Source organism: Buteo buteo, chromosome 3 (assembly GCF_964188355.1).
Source record: "Buteo buteo chromosome 3, bButBut1.hap1.1, whole genome shotgun sequence".
Classification (NCBI taxonomy): Eukaryota; Metazoa; Chordata; class Aves; order Accipitriformes; family Accipitridae; genus Buteo; species Buteo buteo.
Genome location: NC_134173.1, coordinates 60,991,784 through 61,011,396, shown reverse-complemented (window position 1 = coordinate 61,011,396; position 19,613 = coordinate 60,991,784). Strand labels below are relative to the sequence as shown.

Below are 19,613 nucleotides of genomic sequence, written 5' to 3'. Positions count from 1 at the left end.
TGCTTAAGGGATAATAGATATTTAGAACTGAATAGTTTGTATTTATGGAAAAAGAGATCTACTTATGAACTGGGAAAAAATAGCTTGTAAGGTTGTCCAATAAAACATGGTAAGAGCAGTGTAGTACTTCATATGGTTTTAACAAGATGCATTTTAACAACCAATGTAAATTGACAAAAACAATAAGAAAAAAAGAAAATTAGGTTATCTCATTAAACCTGTGTCTGTTGTCTCCTTAAGAACTAAAATGTATCTGACAGTAAGATCAGATAAATCCTCTTAGGAAAGAACTTGATCGCCACTGTTCCTGCCACAAAAAAGATGTGAGACTATACCAGGTTACAATGTAAACAATACTTCAAAATCAAGTAGAGTTAACAATTGCTACTAAATACTTTTGACTGATAATCAGTAGAATGCATGAAATAATCTGGATACAAATTCTGAATATAATAGCAATGAAATAATACTTAAGTATGCAGTTGGCCAAGTAGTCTGTGTTTTCCAACTGGAGTTATCAGGTAAGCATTCTAAAACTTACCATTACTGGTCATACAAACCATTGCTGTTGGAAACGCAGAAGTATAAATTGCCAGATTTCATAAAGAATCATACACAATACAAACCAAAATCAACGTGATGAATATTTAATAACATGGGACTTGGCAACTATGGTAACCACAAATTTGTGATGTCTTTCACAACGATCCCTATTGTTAAGCCTTCTTAGAAAATCTAACAGGTGAATCAACAGTGATTAAACTATGTATTGAGTGAATTTCTTAATGAGCTCCAACATACACCAGATATATAAGGGTTTAACTAAAAAACATGAATATGTGGCAGGAGAAAGGTGCAAACACAAACCAGACAGATTTACTTTTTCTTTTTTTTCCCAAGGCCCTCGTCAAATTTACTTTTTTGTTTTGTTTTGTTTTTTCTCCAAAATGACTAACAACTCTCCACCATGTCAAAATTATTAAAATAAAGTATGTTTCAATAGCTAAGAATAAGATCCTTAAAGACAACTCTATGCACAGAAATTTAAGTAATTATTTAAGTCTATGAGCAGCAAATTCAGTAAAACTTTTTTTAAAAAAACTCAGCTTTTTAAAACTTAATTTCTTTGTGTTTTCTTTCAAAGTTTCTTAAAGAAAATAATCTTTCCCTATGTCAGGGTCCTGAGTGCACTAAACAGGCCTTACTGGCCCTGAACAGCCTCATCTGGGAACACCTTTGCCCCCTGCCCATGAGCCCCATTTCAGCTCAGCACAAGGCTCCTGAGCAATGCTGTAGGAGTGCTGGTCTCCAGCCCTGTGGATGGACCCCTTGGACCTGCACTGTGGGGAGCTTAGGTCCTGTACAGATCTTTCCACTGTGTGCTGTAGGGAGCTTGGATCCTGGATCGACTGCAAGCCAGTCATATCCCTGGATTATATTGCCTGATTTAGTAGTCATTTTCAGAGGGTAGATGTTTTCCCCAAAATCCCTCCTGTTTCCCACTTGTCAAATGTGTACTTAGAGGCATAGTATGTTATGGGGGTTATGTTCTATAGTTTTTGGTAATAATTGTCTTCAAAAGATTGTTAGTTAGGGTCACCTCTAATGCCTTTTTGCAGGTTGGGATCTTCCAGAAAACTTTGTACTCAGTTTATATGTGGGTGTGGATACATGAGCCTGTGCATGTGTTCACATAAAATGCAACAGAAGTTTGAGAGAACAATAACACACAAAGACCTTACTGGTTATTGATTATCAGAGTAAGATTACCAGAATTGGAATATTATTTGTTATACACTTGGAAATGGGGAAAGAAAAAAAAAAGGGCAAAAAAAAGGCCATTACCTTGTAAAGGGTTTTGCAGCAGTCTCCAGCATGCATCTTTTCATCTAACTACCCAAGTTGTGGCTTGCCTGTTTCTGTGAGCCTGGGGACAGCCAGTGAAATCCCCACTGAGGAGCTACACAGGTGCACAAATTCACAAGAAATCTGTAACTCCCTTAGTGAACTTGTTTTTCAGGACAGAACAATCTACTTGACTTAACCCTTCTTTTGACAATAGAATGCGCACAACCTATGTTTGACAATTATATGTTTGCAAAGACAAGTACCCAGGACAGTTGGGGTGTCAGGACCTTCAAACTTTGTGTACACACCCCTTTTTGTGCTCTGCCTGAGTTGCAGTCCCTGTGAGTTCAGAGGCAGCCAGGGAAATCCCCACGGAGGGCTACAGGGAGGAGTGTTACCCTTCTTCTTCCAATGTGTAATCCTCCTTCAGTCATCTGTTTTCAGTTCTGATGTGTGGTATGAGGCTTGGTGCTAGGATGCATTTGGTCAGTGCTTAGTGTAAGAGGGAAATAAGACTCAGAAAAGTTCACTAAGAATTATAGAGATACAGTGGAGATGGGGCCTGCTATCTGCAAGATAAGTACCATTTCTATAGCTTTGGACAGCAAAATGACCTCTTGGCTATGCCAGAGCCTTGGGTTGTCAAAGTGGTTGCTCCCACTGCTCCAAGAAGGTCTGGAGTGTGTGACCTGGAAGCTACTATTGACAATCCACAGCATCTGTTGTTCTATCATCTCTCACAGTCCATACAGCAATAAGAGAAGCAAGCCAATCTGCTGTCCCAGCTCTAGACATTCAACATGGACCCTCTCTTCTTCCAGAAATTCATTCAAGAATTCCATCTGTTGTCAGATCTTCTTGGAAGATCTGCAACCGAAACTTAAACAAATTATTTAGCTATATTCTTTCCAAGCTTTTATTTCATTTAAAATACTTGAGGATTATTTGAAACAGAAACTGAAGCTGGGCCTAAGTATTGCATTCTTTGAGCTGTTGATACTTGAACTAGTCGGGAAGTTCTATGTGGGAAGCCACATCAATATGTATTCTATCTTCTGCTTCAAGTTAGACAGGAGAGCTTTGAACTGTGGTCTACCCCAGTTTACTAGTTTCTGTGTTTTGGGGTTTTTTGTTTGTCTGGAGTTTCTGTTTTGGGCTTTTTGTTTGTTTGGTTGGTTTCTCCCATGCAAAACAAACTTGACCTATCTTAGACATCCTAACTTATTTACTGTTGCAGAATCTGAGAGGGATGAAAGCCAAAGCACCCAAGATGATGTATCTAAGAGTTAGGTAAACAAAGAACTTGCCTAGACAACCTAGAAAACCCTGGTTGTGCAAAATGTTAAAACTTTTTTGTTGAGGGGGTGCATTGTCCGAAATGAAATTCTGATTCTGTGCTTTATTCTTAATATTTTCCCATTTTAATCTTCAAACAATAACTGACAAACTTATATAGAATCTATGAAGTCATGCAAAATCAACAAACTGAGTCTATGGTTAGAATTTACTTAAGAATTATAATGGCTATGCTCCTAAATCTCTTGTTAGATCTACAGAAGAAACATAAATTAAAAATAGACAAAAAAAAATTATTTCAGCAGTGCTTCTGTTGATAGAAGACTGAATAAAAACACTGTAGCTATTTTATTCTTTCTTTTTCAGGAAAAGTTGTGTAGAAGGTTGGATTTGAGATAGTAAATACCAGGCTGACCTGATTCTCAAACAGTATTAGAGATTCAGGGAGACTATGGTGTCCATACGGGTAAAGGTATTACATGGAGGCTGGGACAGCTTGAATTCTGAAGGTGCAGTCTGTCAGGACTGGTTCAGGCTGATGCAAGTTTGAAAGACCAAAAATTATAGAAAGCCTTTATTTGAAGTGATAGGAGTTTAGAAGAACATGTTGGTTTAAAGAAGTTAAGAGTAATTTTTTGGGGCATGCGGTGTGTTACGAAGAGCTTGCAATTTGGAAGGTTTGGAGCTTCTACCCTGATTTTGCGGTCTGGAAAAAAAAAAAAAAAAGAAAAAAGGAAAAAAGAAAAAAAGTCTGTTTTTTTCTCTAATTCTCAAATAAACAATAACAGCAAAAAAAGTCTCCTTCCTTTCCTCTCCAGAAGACATGCACAAATGAATCAAAATGAAGAAGTAATTTTGTCTCAGGGTTGTGATTCAGACTCTTTACTGATATTAGTCTTGGCATGCATTAGAAAACTAAATTTAGAAATTACTGTTAACAGCAAGAAATCCCAAGGCATTTATTATATTGATCCCAGCATCAGTGGGGTCTATAACTGCCTTGTCACACTTTTAATGCCATGTTTCAAAGTATCTTTCCTGCATGAAAATGGAGCTGTCATCTTAACAACATTACAGTCACATACGAAATTGCCTGGTGTATGAACTATCAGAAACCTTTGGACCCTGGCAGTAACTTACTATTTTTGAGGCAGGAATGATCAATTTACAGTAATTTAATTATCTGATTTATTGTTTAAATGTATTTCGATGCCTTATTATTGAAAAGATATATCAAAATATTTTTATACCCACATCAAGGACATTTGTTGACAGATTTGTGTTTAAACTTTCTGGGTATGACTGAATGCTGGTTTAATGGCTTCTGCAGCTCTGTAGGAGCATTTGTACAGCCATGTACAGCTAGTCAAGTGATGATTTAAGATACTCCCTCCTCTCAACTGCTCAGAACATGTGAATCAGTTCATATGAGTGTTCTTAGGACAAATGCAAGCAAGCCTGGGGGGCTGGGGGAATTTTTTACATGGCTTGGCTGCTATGAAACTCCAAAACGAGATTCTTTCCCACTTCCTTCAAGTCACAACGCAGGAATGGGGTAAGATAAGTCACTCTCCAGAGTAAGTATTGTGCCTGTGCATTGGAAAAATGTTCTCTGGAGAACTGGTGGTCACATATTCAAAGTCTACATTAGAGAATGTATTCTATGGATATCTAAGATATTAAGTCTCACTTGTGGGTCCTTTGGCTATTTCTGTATTAGCAAGTAACATAGACTAAGAGGAGCTGATAGATTGAAACAGCTGGTACTGAAACAGTGCTGGCAACACTATTCATATTCAGAGATAATCTTAGTTCAGAGTTGTTCTGAAATGTACCTTCCAGTTTAGTTTAATCAAAAAGGAATCAATTAATGTGCTCCAAAACCATGCCCCAATATAAAACAAAGCACAATCCAAAGTTTTATTTCACAAACACACTCAGCTCTGAAATGTGAAATGCTAATGTTGAAACACTTTCTGTCACTCTGACCATGTAGAAAGACACACAAGCTCTGTGTGTCTAATCTGTCCACTAATCTCTCACCTACTGAACAGTTTGAGCATTGAGTCTCATTCATCCCCATCCTGAAGCTGGAGTTCTTGGTCAAGAACTGTCTCTCTGAATTCTTTATCTAGCACAAATCTTTTGCCTGGCTGCAGTGTAATTATTCCAAACTGGCACTGCCCAGAGAAAGAACAAAATAGATTTCTTAATTTCTCTATCCTCATTAGGGTAAAAATGCTCTGAGGTGATCACATGCAGGTTTATGCTACACACATAGTCATTCTTGCATCTGTCATGCTGCATGTAATAGGTAATAGACACTTTTTGGAGTTTGTTTTTTCCCATCTAAAACATAGTTTATAGCAATTTAATCAATTATATTTACAAATCGTACCTCACTAGTTACTCAAAAGTGACTGCAAGAGAAGTCTTTTCTTAACTCTGAGTTTACAATGATTGTAATAGAATAAAACCTGATGTATCCTTTTCTTACTTTATCTATCAATTTTAATATGTCACAAAGAACTTTAGAACCTATACATGAACTTATGTGAAATTATGATAGCCTCCTCCATTTATTTTGCAGAAAGCTCTCAAGACTGCATTGCAGGTATGATAGCAGAGTTATAAGGGACTTTGTAATTCCTGAGCTTTTTGCTTACTCTACAAATTTTTGTCAGGAATGATGAAGGTAGTAATTGGGGTGCCTGAATATATAATAGGGAAAAAAAAAAAAATCAGTTCTTGTACTGGAGTATACACATCATAAGTACAACAGTATAGATAGTTCAAAAGGAGACAAAAAAATAGGCTGAATGTATATAATGAAAAGAAATATTCAAAAATAAACAGAATAAAGAGACAAACAGAAAGTTGAGAAGGCAGTACAAAGCACACCCTACCAAGACAATTGTAATAGAGATCCTCTCTGAAATCAAACAAACACACACAGTTTTTAACAGTAGTAATGATGGGCTAGAGTCAGGCACATGAAATAAAAACCAAGGAGTAGAGCAGACATTACAGAAAGCTGTGATAAAGAAATTCCATTTGAATATATTGTTAATATATGTTGGCTCTCAAGAAATGGATTGGTTCTATAATTATACATAGTACTGAGATTTTCCTTCTCCAGTTTCCTTCTTATATCATTATTTTTTAACCTTGCCCCCCAAAAAAGATATTTCTGTATTTGAGGATTCTTATTCTGACAATTTGATTTATCGAAAAAACAAACGAACAAAAAAGTCCATCTCCTTTTTGAGGCAAATATATGGTGTCAAGTGAGTCAAAATAAAATTTATTATAACAAATTTATTCTTAAGATAGAGGTTACATGTCTAATATATATTATTCATACAGGATTTTTCTCTTAATGGAAAAAAGGTGACGTATCAGGATGATGTTTCCTTCTCTTCCATCACATGAGAATGTTACGTGTCTAAGACAGAAGTAGATGTTCGCCCTTGTGATATTGACTGTATAGGCGATCTGGGAAACAAGCCTATTAATAAGACAACTAACTTTCATGTGGCCAAAATTAAGTTAAATGGATCTCACTCCTAATTAAGCAGTTTGAATTTAGACACATGCTTACAAAGAAACATGGTTTTCAGGCATCATTTATTTAGTCTTTAATCTCACTGTAAGTGTGGAACTGTGTTTGGATACCTTCTCCTAGTGTATTCTTTCAAAAATGAATTGAAAAAAAAACCAGAAGATGAGAATGGTCTTTTTTTAGGAATTCTATAATGTTCAGTTATTTCCACAACAAAATATGGGAACAGGTAAGAAAAATAAATAAATAAATATATAAACCTCTACCACCATTTAAAATGACAATGAAATTAAAATGGCAGCTGAACTTTTGTAACTAAATCTGTTAGTTGCATTTGTTGAAATGCTCTGTAGACATATCTGTATATTGTGAAATGGAGGTGAGAGATACAAAACTGACTGGAGTGCTTGCTTTCAACAACAGCAACAAAATATTGGAGATTTTTATATAGATATAAATTAAAAATGTAGAGCAAGAGATGTGTCAAAAACTTACCTATGTTTGACTTGTCCAGTATGCATACCTATCTAAGATTTTTACCTATTTTTACCTAATCACATTCCCAAAGACTATGGGACAAATTATGCTAACTATTCTGAGTTAGTAGCTTTGTAGCTCTACAGTGTACTTGCACTGAGAAATCATCACTGTTTTATTAACCTGATGATGATATTGAAGATAATGTTACACATCTACATGAATAAATAAATCACATATCATGTAGTAGTAATTTTATGGAAGTTTTTTCCTCTCTTTCTTAAAATGCCTCTTTAAAGTAGCATTTTAACAGAGAACATAGAAGCAAAGTTTCCCACAGATTTTAGAGAAATCAGAACAAAATATTTATTGATTTATGAGAAAGTAAAAATGAATATATCATTTCATGAATCCTAGTGCTTTTAATGGCATGTTAGGTTCTTTCCCTTTCTTACATTTTATTCATTGAGAATACAATAATTTATTTTTTATCAGCCTGTTGGGGATTTCTGTATGACATTTCATGGTTGGTTTGAAAATAGTAGCTTACCTTGACTGTTTCATAAATCCTTCAACTAGAACTGATACTCTTAATAGAGCCTTGCAAATTACCAGAAAAACTCTGAAAAATGAGAATTAGACTTTTAGATATTAAGTACTTAAAAGCCTAAAATCTAGACTTAATAGCAATTTATCTACTTCCACTGTGGGAGCTGAGAACCAGTCTTTTGCATTCTAGCGGCATAATGCAAAAATCAGTCTTAAAGCAGTCCTTTTATTTTTAAAGGAAGTCTCTGTGTGTTTAATATGAATTTGCAAAGTTAAAAAAACAGTCATAGAATAGTTTGTGTTGGAAAGGAACTCTGAAGACCTCTAGTCCATCTCCCTGGTCACAAAAGAGTCAAACAGATCAGGCTGTTTAGGGCTTTGAATATCTCCAAGGCTGGAGATAACACACCCCCCTTGGAAATATTTTTCTGGTGTTTCACCACCCTTGTAGTGAACCTTTTTTTTCTTTTATGCAGTTGGATTTTTGCTTGTTGCAACTTCTGAATGCTTTGCTTCTGCTTTTGCTGCATACTTTCAAGAAGAGTTTATTCTTTTTCTGCAAAGCTGCTTTCCAGCAAATTGTTTCTTGGGATTGATTTATCCCAGATGCAGGATTTTGCATTTCCTTTTTTGAACTTCATGAAGTTTCTTTCAGGCCTTTTCTCCAGCCTACCGAGGTCACCCTAAATAGCATCGTTACACTAGAGCATATCAACTGATCCTTCAGTGTCTGTAAACTTTCCAAGAGTTTACTCTGTCCCATTGTCCCCATCTTTAATGAAGGTGTTGAACAATATTGAAGTCAAGACCTACCCCGAGGGACACTGCTGATAGTCAGGTGCTGCCTGGGTTTTGGATCATGGGCACTCTTTGAGTCTGGCAGACCAGCCTGTTTTCAGTTCATTTCATACTCCACTTACCTAATCCACGTTTCACCGATTTGGCTACAGAGTCAAAAGAGCAAGAAGTAGGTTGGAAGAACATGCAAGTATGCAAGAAGGCCATTGTACATGGCAAATAAGGAAAAGGTTATCAGTTTAGCATATATATCTCATAAATTTAATTTGCGTAATTATTACTAAGTGTTTAAAAAAACCCAAATAGTTTGTATCAGGAACTTCAAATAGATCTGGGTGTCCCTTTATCTTCTTTTTCAGCCATATACAATTCTTTTGCAGAATGATACAATCTAGTAAGAACAATATGATGTACAGCTAATAACAAATTTTATAGCAACAACTTTCTCTCTTGAGCTCTTCAAGACCGATTACAAATTCTGTGTAAGTATGAGCCCCCATTCTTCTAGAATTGGTTTCAGGGTGTTTTAAATAAGGCATAGGAGTGTTACTCTTGTTTGTAGCAAGATTTGAGGCAGGTAGTATTTAAGTGGGCAGAACACAGTTTCTCTCCTATATGGACTGCTCTGACTGGCCAACACTAATCAAAATATAGCATGTTTTGTGTTCTTAGAAGGGAGGAATGCAGATTAATATGTGACTGGATTTGCTACTTGCTTCAGTCTAAGTTTACCTTAAGGATATCTTTTTTACTTCTGACCTAGGTTAACATTATGAACCTTTTCATATTTGATGAGATTTCACTCCAGTGTGATCTAGCTCCAGTATCTTATTCTCTTGCATGCAACGTTTGCAAGATCTGCTAGTGTGGTGCAGTGAAATTTAGTAATGGCATATGTTAGTATATTTTTCCAAATTAAAACCCAACAGTTTATTTTAAGATAAAAACAGGAGTCCTGATCATTGTGTCTGACACAGACATTTTAAAATCTTGCATGATCATATTAAAAAAAAAATCTTTCATTTATTATGCAGTAGTTAATATTTTAAAGAAATATTTATTTAATCTTCAAGGAATAACGAGGAGAAATTTCCCTAACTTCTGGTCATAGTGCATTTGGGAGGGGGGGGGTGGTTGTGTGTGTGGTGTGTCCCCCCCTCCCCCCCCCCCATACTCAGAACTTCTTAATGTGGAAAAACAACCCCATAAAAAGCCCTATAACTTTATAGAGCTAAGTCTTTTATTTTATATTAAGTATATCTTGGAAAGCAAGATTCTTGGGTTTTTAGGGAAATAACCTAGTTAGACCAAGATTTCTTCTTAAAAACACAGTAAATATATAAACCACGCACATTTCGGATGAATACATTGCTGTCTTCTGGTGTTAGCTCCCCAGAAAGAGGGCATCTGAATTAAATCTTACTACTGCCACTTTGTGTTTATGTTACACAGATTGCTGAGCTCAGTGGGACTAGTTCCACAGGCAACTCTGACATTTGTTATTTATTTGTAATACATATAACATGTTGCAGTTCTGTAATGTAAGTAGGAAATCATATTTACTTAAATAAACAGTTGATATGCTTACTTTTCACATAAGCTTACGTATTTTGGTGCATAATATATTAAATAATGTTTTGATCATGATATGTTAAACCTAAGTAAAATATCTATAAATCTCTCGTACTTCTCTTGTAGTCATTGTGATTGTGTGTGCAGTCTTAGTAATAATCTGTACTTATGCATTATGTGTAGCTGTATATTCTCTCAGACTAAGTCCATATTTTTTGTGTAGGTGATTTCTTCAATATTATTACAAAAGCCTAGCATGGTAGATATGTGCTAGGGTATAGATATGAGTGATCAATGAAATTCACTTCCAAATTTGCTACTAAATGTTATACCATACATACGTTTAAGAACTATAGAATTGTGGAGGATTGAAGATGTGTACAAGCATAGCTTATTGGACAACGTGAGGTTCTTAATCTATTCTTTCCATTATTCATATTAAAAATTCCTCTAAGTTCAAAGTGCTGTGTCCAGCATACTAAGAAATCTTCTACTTTCCTTTTTACATATTGCAATGCTCCACAGAATTTTTTCAAAAAAAAAGATTAAATGAAAAGTTAGACACTTTCAAAAATTAAAGCAGGTGACAAAAATTAGTAGTATAAAAGCAGCAGATTGTTGCATGATTTTTCAAAATTTTAGAATTGAATAGGAAAATTTTGGATTTGCAGAGCTTTCTGATTAGAAAAATGTAATGGGGCAAAAATGGATTGAAAAGTTGACTTTTTTTAAAAATGCATTTTACTTTTTCCCTTTTCTGCTAGGTTCTGTAGCTACTGCCTGCCGTGATCCTGGTGTCCCCATGAATGGAACTAGAAATGGGGATGGAAGAGAACCTGGAGACACTGTCATTTTTCAGTGTGACCCTGGCTATGAACTGCAAGGAGATGAGAGAATAACCTGCATTCAGGTAGAAAATAGGTACTTCTGGCAGCCCAACCCACCAGTCTGTATAGGTATGCAGAAGAAATCAAATAATGCTTTTCTAAATTTTGAAATTCTGGTGTAATGAAACACACTGCTCTAGTTACTTTCTTCAAAGAACAAATGCATACAAGTACTGCACATCTGATAAATTACTCTGTATAAAGCTCTGATAGGCATTACCAAAATCTCTCCTCTTTAGTTCTTAGTATAATAGTTCTCATCCTTTCCCTCTCAAGGCTGTATCATTTATAATTTGATGATCTGTGACAGAGAGAGCAAGAAAGTCACTGTCAATGATGCTATTAGCTTTGTTTTAAACTTGAAAAATGGTGATAAGTGTGGAGGATTTGGTTAAAGTTCATATGCCCATACGTACAACATATCAGGCAGATGACCCAGTAAGTTTATAGATCAGGTGAAATTATGCAAGGGCTAAAGTAGGCTGCAACAGGAAAGAATGAGAAGATGGTAGCCTAATTTCTCTGGCAGTCTTATTTTAGAAAGAACAACTTTTCATTAGTAAAAAGTGTTACATACCATTTATTTTTTGAAATATTATCTCAGTGTCTAATGCTATTCTGATTAACATAGCTCGTATTAAGTGGATTTTGAAAGCATTTAATGTGGGTAACTGAATCATGCTGAAAAGTAATAAATTTAAAAAAATCTCTAGTAGATTGTAGCCTTCCAGTAATCTTTTCTGAGGCAATCCTAATCATTATCATTATTGATCTAGAAAATATCTAAGCTACAACTTCTGAAACCTGATGTAGAGGTAGAGTGATAAATAATCATGATGTTACCCATCTGGCTAGTTCGGTAAATAATGTAATGTTGCTTATTTCCAGTATGTTCTTTAATGCAGTCAAATGTGATAACATGTTGTAGAATGATGAAAGATTTTGTCTCAGAGGACAGCAGCTGCTGACCTGAAATTCCCTAAGGGTTGTGACAGGTAACCTGTTAAATAGGATCTGCAAGTTTGATGGTGCAGAAAAGAAAGAAAATGGGCCACTCTAAGGAAGTGCAAGTGGAAGAATGTTGGATAGGCCAGTTGCAGCAGTATTACCTTGAGTCACGTCATTATGAGATACTGTGCTTCCTGTCCTGTCCAAAGCAGAACTTCCTGAAAGGAGTGTCTGAAAGGAGGGGGGTAAAACAAGGGCACCTGAAATAATCAGACAAGAGCCCTTGGGCCCAGAGTGGTGTAGAGTGGGCTCTGCAACTGTGAGAACATCAGCTCCACAAAGGCATTCTTCCTGCTTGGCTATCCCTGCTAGTCTAGTTTTGGGGCAAACACTGCAGGGAGGAACTAGCCAGAGACAACTGCTAGGAGCACTTGTACAGCTTTCAGATGGTCTCTTGTCTTTAAGAAACTTAACTTGACCTTAGTTGTTACAAAATAAAATCTGCATCCTATTTACCTATGCACACACCCACACCCACCATGCATGTCTGCAGACATACATTTGCAAACATGTTTCAGTGCTGACCTGGTGTCCATGGCTATTCTACTTAACACATCAAAGTGTTATTTTCTCTGGTCTTACTCTCCTTACTATGCCCTCCTGTGTAGTGTGAGTGTATGGGCTTTAGGACAAGAACTGTCAACACTATTTGCTGGAAGACTGCAGAAGAGAAATATTTTATTGCTCATCTCTTATTATTTGTATATGCCTAAATATGTATCTAATAATAATGATAATTGAACATCTGTAGGTGTTTAAGGGAAAAAGTAAAAGGAACGATAGAGCTCTAGGAGCAGGCCTTATGAATGTATTGTAACATACTGGTCTTATTTGATATTGCTGGTTTAAAAATATTTTTTCGACTGAAAAATAATTACCCTATTCAGTGCTAGCAGTTTTAATCATTAGCAATACTGAGTTGATGATATTACTAAATAGTTTAAATGTAGGCACTCACCTGTCATTCTGTTCTTAGTACACGTGTAAATATGCATGCACTTGTTTTCTTAACTGCATGCATCCATTTACATAATACTTGTAATTTCCACACTTTATGTACAGACACCTACTGTACATCGAGTAGCAAGAATGCTTATTATGATGATTTATTGGCTAAATATCAGGCATGAAGTTATTTTATATTGATTTCCTATAATGATACATTTTTGAGGTATATGAGCTGCTAATAGACTAAAGTAGGGTGTGCAAATCTTGGCCTGAAGCCCAAAAATTTCAGAATTATCTGTTGTGGTTCAGTACACTCTGAAGGTCATCAGGTTTTTTTCCAAATATATTCACTTATGTTGTTTCCATGCCTGTAAATCAAAATTGTACAAGGCTTACTCTACACGTAATTTTAACATGATCATGGTTTATCAAAGTCTTAGAAAAAATAATCACTTTGATGGAAGAATAAGAGGCAGGGATAATTCCTGAGATGTATTGTTGTAACATGTTCTAGACTTACCTTATTAGTTCTTTATACTCCAAAGTGTCTTATTGAACCTTCTAATAATTAATACTCAAAACTAGGTAAATGTACTTGTTAATTGTTCTTACCTGTGGGACTGCCTTGGTTGTTTAGATTCCTTCAGTCTTGCCTGTAACACAATTTTAAGAACATCTTCATCTTAAAGGTAATAACAATGGGAAAATTACAAAGAGCTAAATACTGATTCAGCTATTTGAGTGAATGATGAAAATTGAGATTCTTCTATACTGAAGATATTCTGACAAACTATAAATTTGAGAATACGTCTCTGCCAAAAGGCAGTCCTTTGGCTTATGCCTGTGGTGCCCAAAATAACTTGGTGTTTTCCATTCCAAAGACTTCGCAGATCCAATCTTGTTTAGATATCAGAATCTTAAATGATGGTATTCACTTAGTTTGCTCAAGGATACCATTAAAACTACTGGCATGGAAAATGTCATTTTAGGATTCAGGTTTACCGTACATTTAGGTGAAGTAAGGACTGTCTCCCAGAAGTTTCAGACTTTCTTCAGAAATTCTTAGGTCTTTTTTTTTTTTTTTTAATTGCAGCTTGGTTTTGTTAGTTTCTATTGTTTTGTTTTAAGCGAAGTCTTGGTTTCCATTTTTATATCTATGGAAAAGTTTTTTGTAAACAGTGAATCCCAGTGGTGCTTTCTTCAGAATAGGATCTATATGACACTAATGCAAAGGAAAATTTCAGCAGTTATTTCATATTTCATTTCATATTACGATTATTTAAATATATCTTTAGACTAGATACAAGGAAGAAATTTTTTATGATGAGGGTGGTGAAGCACTGGAAGAGGTTGCCCATAGAGGTTGTAGATGCCCCATCCCTGGAAACATTCAAGGTCAAGTTGGATGGGGCTCTGAGCAACCTGATCTAGTTGAAGATGTCCCTGCTCATTGCAGGGGTGTTGGACTAGATGACCTTTAGAGGTACCTTCCAACCCAAACAATTCTATGATTCTATGATTCTATATTTAATATCTCTTATTTTAAAAAAAATAACTAATGAAACCATACATTCTGTTTCTTTTGTTAAGATGTAATTAAGTGAATAAATAAATAAATAAAAGCCAGAAAGTTCTGGAGTAGTACTTTGTTGCCCTCCAGAAAAATTGAATACATTTTAGATAAAAAACAACCCAACCTGTACTTGCTCCCATAGAAACAATGAATACTAAGATCATCATACAGACAGACTGTCTGGCACAGTGCTTGCTTACTACTGTGTCTACACAGAGGTTTATAAAGACAGGTTGACATAACCTACATCTAGTTTTCACTGTGTAATACATTAAAAATACATTTTTCATAGTGTATTGACATTTGAGTTTCTTTCTAGATGGGCTATTGTATTTGTTCAGTCTTAGGTCTTGCGTCTAATACTATAAAAGATAGGTGTTCTTTAAACTTTGTTTTCAAAGCTGGTCTGCCCTCAGTTAAAAAGAAAGTTATGACACTTAATAATAACGTTGCACAGATTAAATTCAGAAAATTATGGATTCTGAAACACACAAAAATTTAATTCACGCACACAGAAAAAGAAAGTAAACAACTTTAGAGAAGATAGTAAACTGGAAACATCACCTAATAACATTTTTCATTAGATGACGTTGGCTTTCTCAACTTACTATCTAATGAATTAAAAAATAAAATAATCTGAAACTGCTGTATCTGAGGAAAATTCTACCTGGGAGGTATTTTACAAAGTTGAAGATTAATGGGGTTTTTGTACTGGTGTTAATTGTATAGCTTGAAATAAAACACGTTTTGACTGTCCAACTTCATGTACTTTCCCTTTATTCCCTGGAGAGTCTTTCTGATTATCAGCTAGACCTTGGGAAGGATTAAATGAAAGAACCAGTCTCACTGTAACCAGAAAAAGTAACTGCTAGTGTGTGCAAATGAAAGAGTAAGTAGATAAGAAAGAAGCTACTAATATGCAAATATTCTAATAACTTAACAGAGAACTAAAGTAAATCAAGACCACATTAGGAAAGTATGGATGCAGACATTGACAGAAAGTAGTCTGGAACAAGGACATAAAAGTTTGAGTTAACATCTTTGTATCATCATATATAAGCTCAGGCTGCCTCAGAAAATGTCATCAGACTGATATAATTTAGGGGTCATTTCAGTGAAGCTTGATTACAGTGAATAACCTTAACGTCCTTATTGGCACTCTTTACATTTTCATTCTTAAGATATGCAAGTAGTGCAGCCTAAACCATTAAAGTACTTCAAGAGCATGAATATATAGGGTTATACGGAAGAACACTAGTTCCAGGTGATGAGCAGCGTTTACATTCCATACAACCTCGCAGTTCCTCTTTTTGCACAAACTTTTAGTTCAGCAAGATAGAAAGTTACAATGTCTTCTTTTACAGTTAAAGGAAGCATATTTTTTGTAATAATTTCATCTTTGTTTCAGAATTGTAATAAAATAAATAAAAGGTGCTTCTGGTTAGAAGGAAAACCAATTTTTAATCTTGTGAAGAAAAGAAATAGCCATTATTATCCTTATTATAAAACTAAGTAAAAAACTAAGTAAACTCCTTTCCTTGGTACTGCAGAGGATCACTTTGCAGAATTAAATTTTCAAAATGATAAGACTTTATAAATCTTATCCAGAATATTTTTAATAAAATTTAAGAAGTTCTTTCAAAAAAAGTCTTTAGAAAATATGCTTATTCTCTTGTTCTTATGTGAAGTCTCAGTTAAAGAATGCTGAAGTACAAAACTTCATGAGGGTAGTGATACTTGCATTCTTTTAATTAAGTATTTACATTTCTGGACCACAAACACACATTTAGGAACTCCAAAATCACACAGAGAAATGTGTTTGTTTTATTTGGCCTGTGCTTGGAAGACACTTCATTTATCTCTGAGTTTGAAAACTGCAATTACTAGAATGTTTTTGTTGAATTTCATTTATATTGTATCAGTCTTGATCCAAATTACAAATCAGTGCTGGCTGGTGAAAATGCAGGTAGTTGCATTATCAGTGCAAGTAGATGGTATTTCATAACCTAAGAAGCTTCTTTTAGAATGCCTTTAACAAGAAGTAGAAAGTGGAAAGCGTATCCAGTCAAGTTTTTTTATGTCTGCAGCCAGAGCATTTTGCAAGTTCACAGTATTTTCAGAAAAGCTTTGTTACACTGTTACGCAAGCAAATAAAAGGACACAGAGTTCAAAAACAAGTGTTTCACTTAGTATTATTAGTATTTGTTTAAGGAGGAATGTGAATACATTTTTTGTTTCTATTAAAGCTTTGTAAATACTTCACTTGTTTCTTGTTTAACTTTTAGAGGACATTAAATGTCAGTGAACAGATTGCTGGCACTTGCTTCTTTTTCTCTTACCTTGTTTCCTCAATTCCAATTTATTTTTATTCACAGCTCCCTGTGGAGGAAACTTGACTGGCTCATCAGGTTTTATACTTTCACCAAACTTCCCTCATCCTTATCCCCACAGCAGAGATTGTGACTGGACTATCACTGTTAATAATGATTATGTTATATCATTAGCATTTATCAGGTAAACTGCTACTTGCTTGTAATTTTTAAAGTCAGGTTTGTAACTTTATTATTGGCAGTTGTTCAGAGCTATGTAGGCTAACATGTATACTTAATATAACTATCAAAGTGATTACTAATTGTTATCTTTGTCAGCAGTGACAACAAATACATCAGAGTATTCAGTACACATAGAGGTGAAGCTGGGGAGCTCATTGCTCCTGTTCAGTTAAAAGCACTCTCAGTTTATACCAACTAATGTGGAAGTGGATGGTGCTCAATTTACCAAGATTGTCTTCCTGAAAAGGCAGCGTGGAGTAACTCACTGAATTGTCCCCAAGCCAGGAGGATGGGCTTGAATGATGAAGCCTATTGATTCATCATATTTTGTATAAGATGCTTACCTGCTATTTCAGCAAAATTTCAAAAGTAGTATTTAAATTTAATTTTATTAGTCTGTATCATTCCAGGACACTTCAACAGGATACTTCCTTTTGTTCTGGTTATTAAATAGAATTGGTTTAGCATTTTCCTTTATCACAATGCAAGATTAAATTGAGATTAATAGAATCCACAGAGGAACTTCTGCTGTCTGCATTTTATGTAAACCATAAAGTAAATTAATATACATATTATTTGTGAAAAATATGCATCCGAACTGGGGCCTATGATGATGTCACAGAAAAGTTTAAAATTGTACTTGTAATGTCCCATGAAATTTAAGTCCTTCTTATGCTGGATATTCTATAATAGTGGCTTTATAGTTCTGATCAGTGATAATGTGATTACTTGTTTAGTGATGTAGGTCATACAGTTGTCTATTCTCGGTGCTTAGTGATATAGTATGTGTTTTGAAGAATTCCTTCCAAGCAAATGAATCACTCAATTATATTTACATAATTAACAATATAAATATTTTCTTGGTGATAGCAGAATGCTGAGAAGTTGCTAAGCAACTTTCTACTGTGCAGTAGTACTTTTTTTCTTTTGTTTGGTGAAATATCGTGAGGTCAAAATATTTAAGAATATTCTGCTCTTTATATTGTACAATTAGATATAAGAGATCTCCATCTTAGAGTAAAAACAATATTTTACAACATGACTCAATATTGTATGTAAACAGTTTATAGATCCCAAATATTGCCAAGTTGTTTTTAAGATTTGGACAATTGCTATGATTCTTGACAGAAGCTGACAAGCTTAGTCTTGGTCAAAGTGTATTGCATACTTACTAAGACTTGCCTCACTTATGACACACAGACTGTTCCAGGGTGAAAAAAAACCCCTTCCTGTATAAACCAAACTCTGGATACTCCACTGAATACTGTTAAATATGCTTTTGAGTGTGACTTACTGTAGCTAACCATTTTAAACTCAAGATAAACTATGACACTTTAAAAATTGAAGCTGTTGACATTTGACTGTTGCATTTCTTTTGTAAGGAAATATTTTTTAAATAATCCAAAAGTTTAAAAATATTTTCCCTAAAGAAACTGTATCAGGTCTTCAATGCATACATTTATTTTAATCAGAAGTGTGAAGTAGAGACAAAATAATTCTAGTGGTTGTATTTTCATTCTTTTACTAACAATGTTTTTTTAAACCTTTTTTGTACGGAGACAGTCTTATAAGTAAATTTGGTTAACTCTCTGCCCTTAACTAATTAACTAATTAGTTAATTAAGTATAGTTACATAATTAACTAAATTAAATTGTTATAATTAACTAAAATTAAGTTCAAAAGAAAAGGTGAGGTTTCAATACTACACCTTTTCATTTAAATTGTTTATAGGAAAAATGCTTCTTCCTCTTAGGGTTACTGGAAGATCATCCTCCGGCTGTGTGAAAGTGTTCAGTCTGACTGGAAGCTGTGTACACTCTACTCTGCAGCTGACTGCATTATATCATAAAGCATTTTTGCTAAGGGTTCCAGTAGATCTATGTTGTTTATTTCTCTAAAGTTTTAAAAATATTGTTATTAATTTTTATCTATTTAAGATGGGTTTTTGTTTGGGTTTTTTTGTGGCCATTAGCAAAATACCATTTTTAAGCAGAGAACCAATAAATAATTTCTGTTGTTTTCTAATAAAACACTTCTACAGACCATTATTCTGACAGTGGAGGGGTTTTTTTCCTTTTATGAAAACAGTGATAGTAAACTTTTATTTAAGTTAGTAAGAGTGAAAATGTTAGACAAAGCATATTCTATGTAATATTTCTCTTTTTTGTTCTACAGTTTCAGTATAGAACCAAATTATGATTTTCTTTATATCTATGATGGGCCAGACGGTAATAGCCCACTGATTGGGAGCTTTCAAGATAGCAAGCTGCCAGAGAGGATAGAAAGCAGTTCAAATAACATGCATCTGGCTTTTCGGAGTGATGGATCTGTTAGTTTTACTGGATTCCATCTAGAGTACAAAGGTAAATAAAATTATTTTTCTTTTCTATTAAAAAAATTCAATGCATGAGCATAAATTTTAATGTGTTTGAATTTCTCATAGTTCTCTGCCTGGTAATGTTTTTGTTTTGCCTAAGAGTATGATAATGTGTATTAGCTATACATACAAGATATAATCTTATAAGGGTACTAATTTAAGATAA

The 19,613-nt window shown here is 34.6% G+C and overlaps 1 protein-coding gene across 3 annotated transcripts in view; it reads left to right on the top strand.

The window, feature by feature from the left end:
• CSMD3 (CUB and Sushi multiple domains 3) overlaps positions 1-19,613 on the top strand; it is a 749,348-nt gene that overhangs the window by 512,268 nt on the left and 217,467 nt on the right. For all 3 annotated transcript variants that reach the window (XM_075024389.1, XM_075024388.1, XM_075024387.1), the window contains 3 exons: positions 10,867-11,058; positions 16,894-17,032; positions 19,246-19,433. In XM_075024389.1, the coding sequence (XP_074880490.1) occupies positions 10,867-11,058; positions 16,894-17,032; positions 19,246-19,433 (519 nt within the window). The remainder of the gene's footprint in view (positions 1-10,866; positions 11,059-16,893; positions 17,033-19,245; positions 19,434-19,613) is intronic.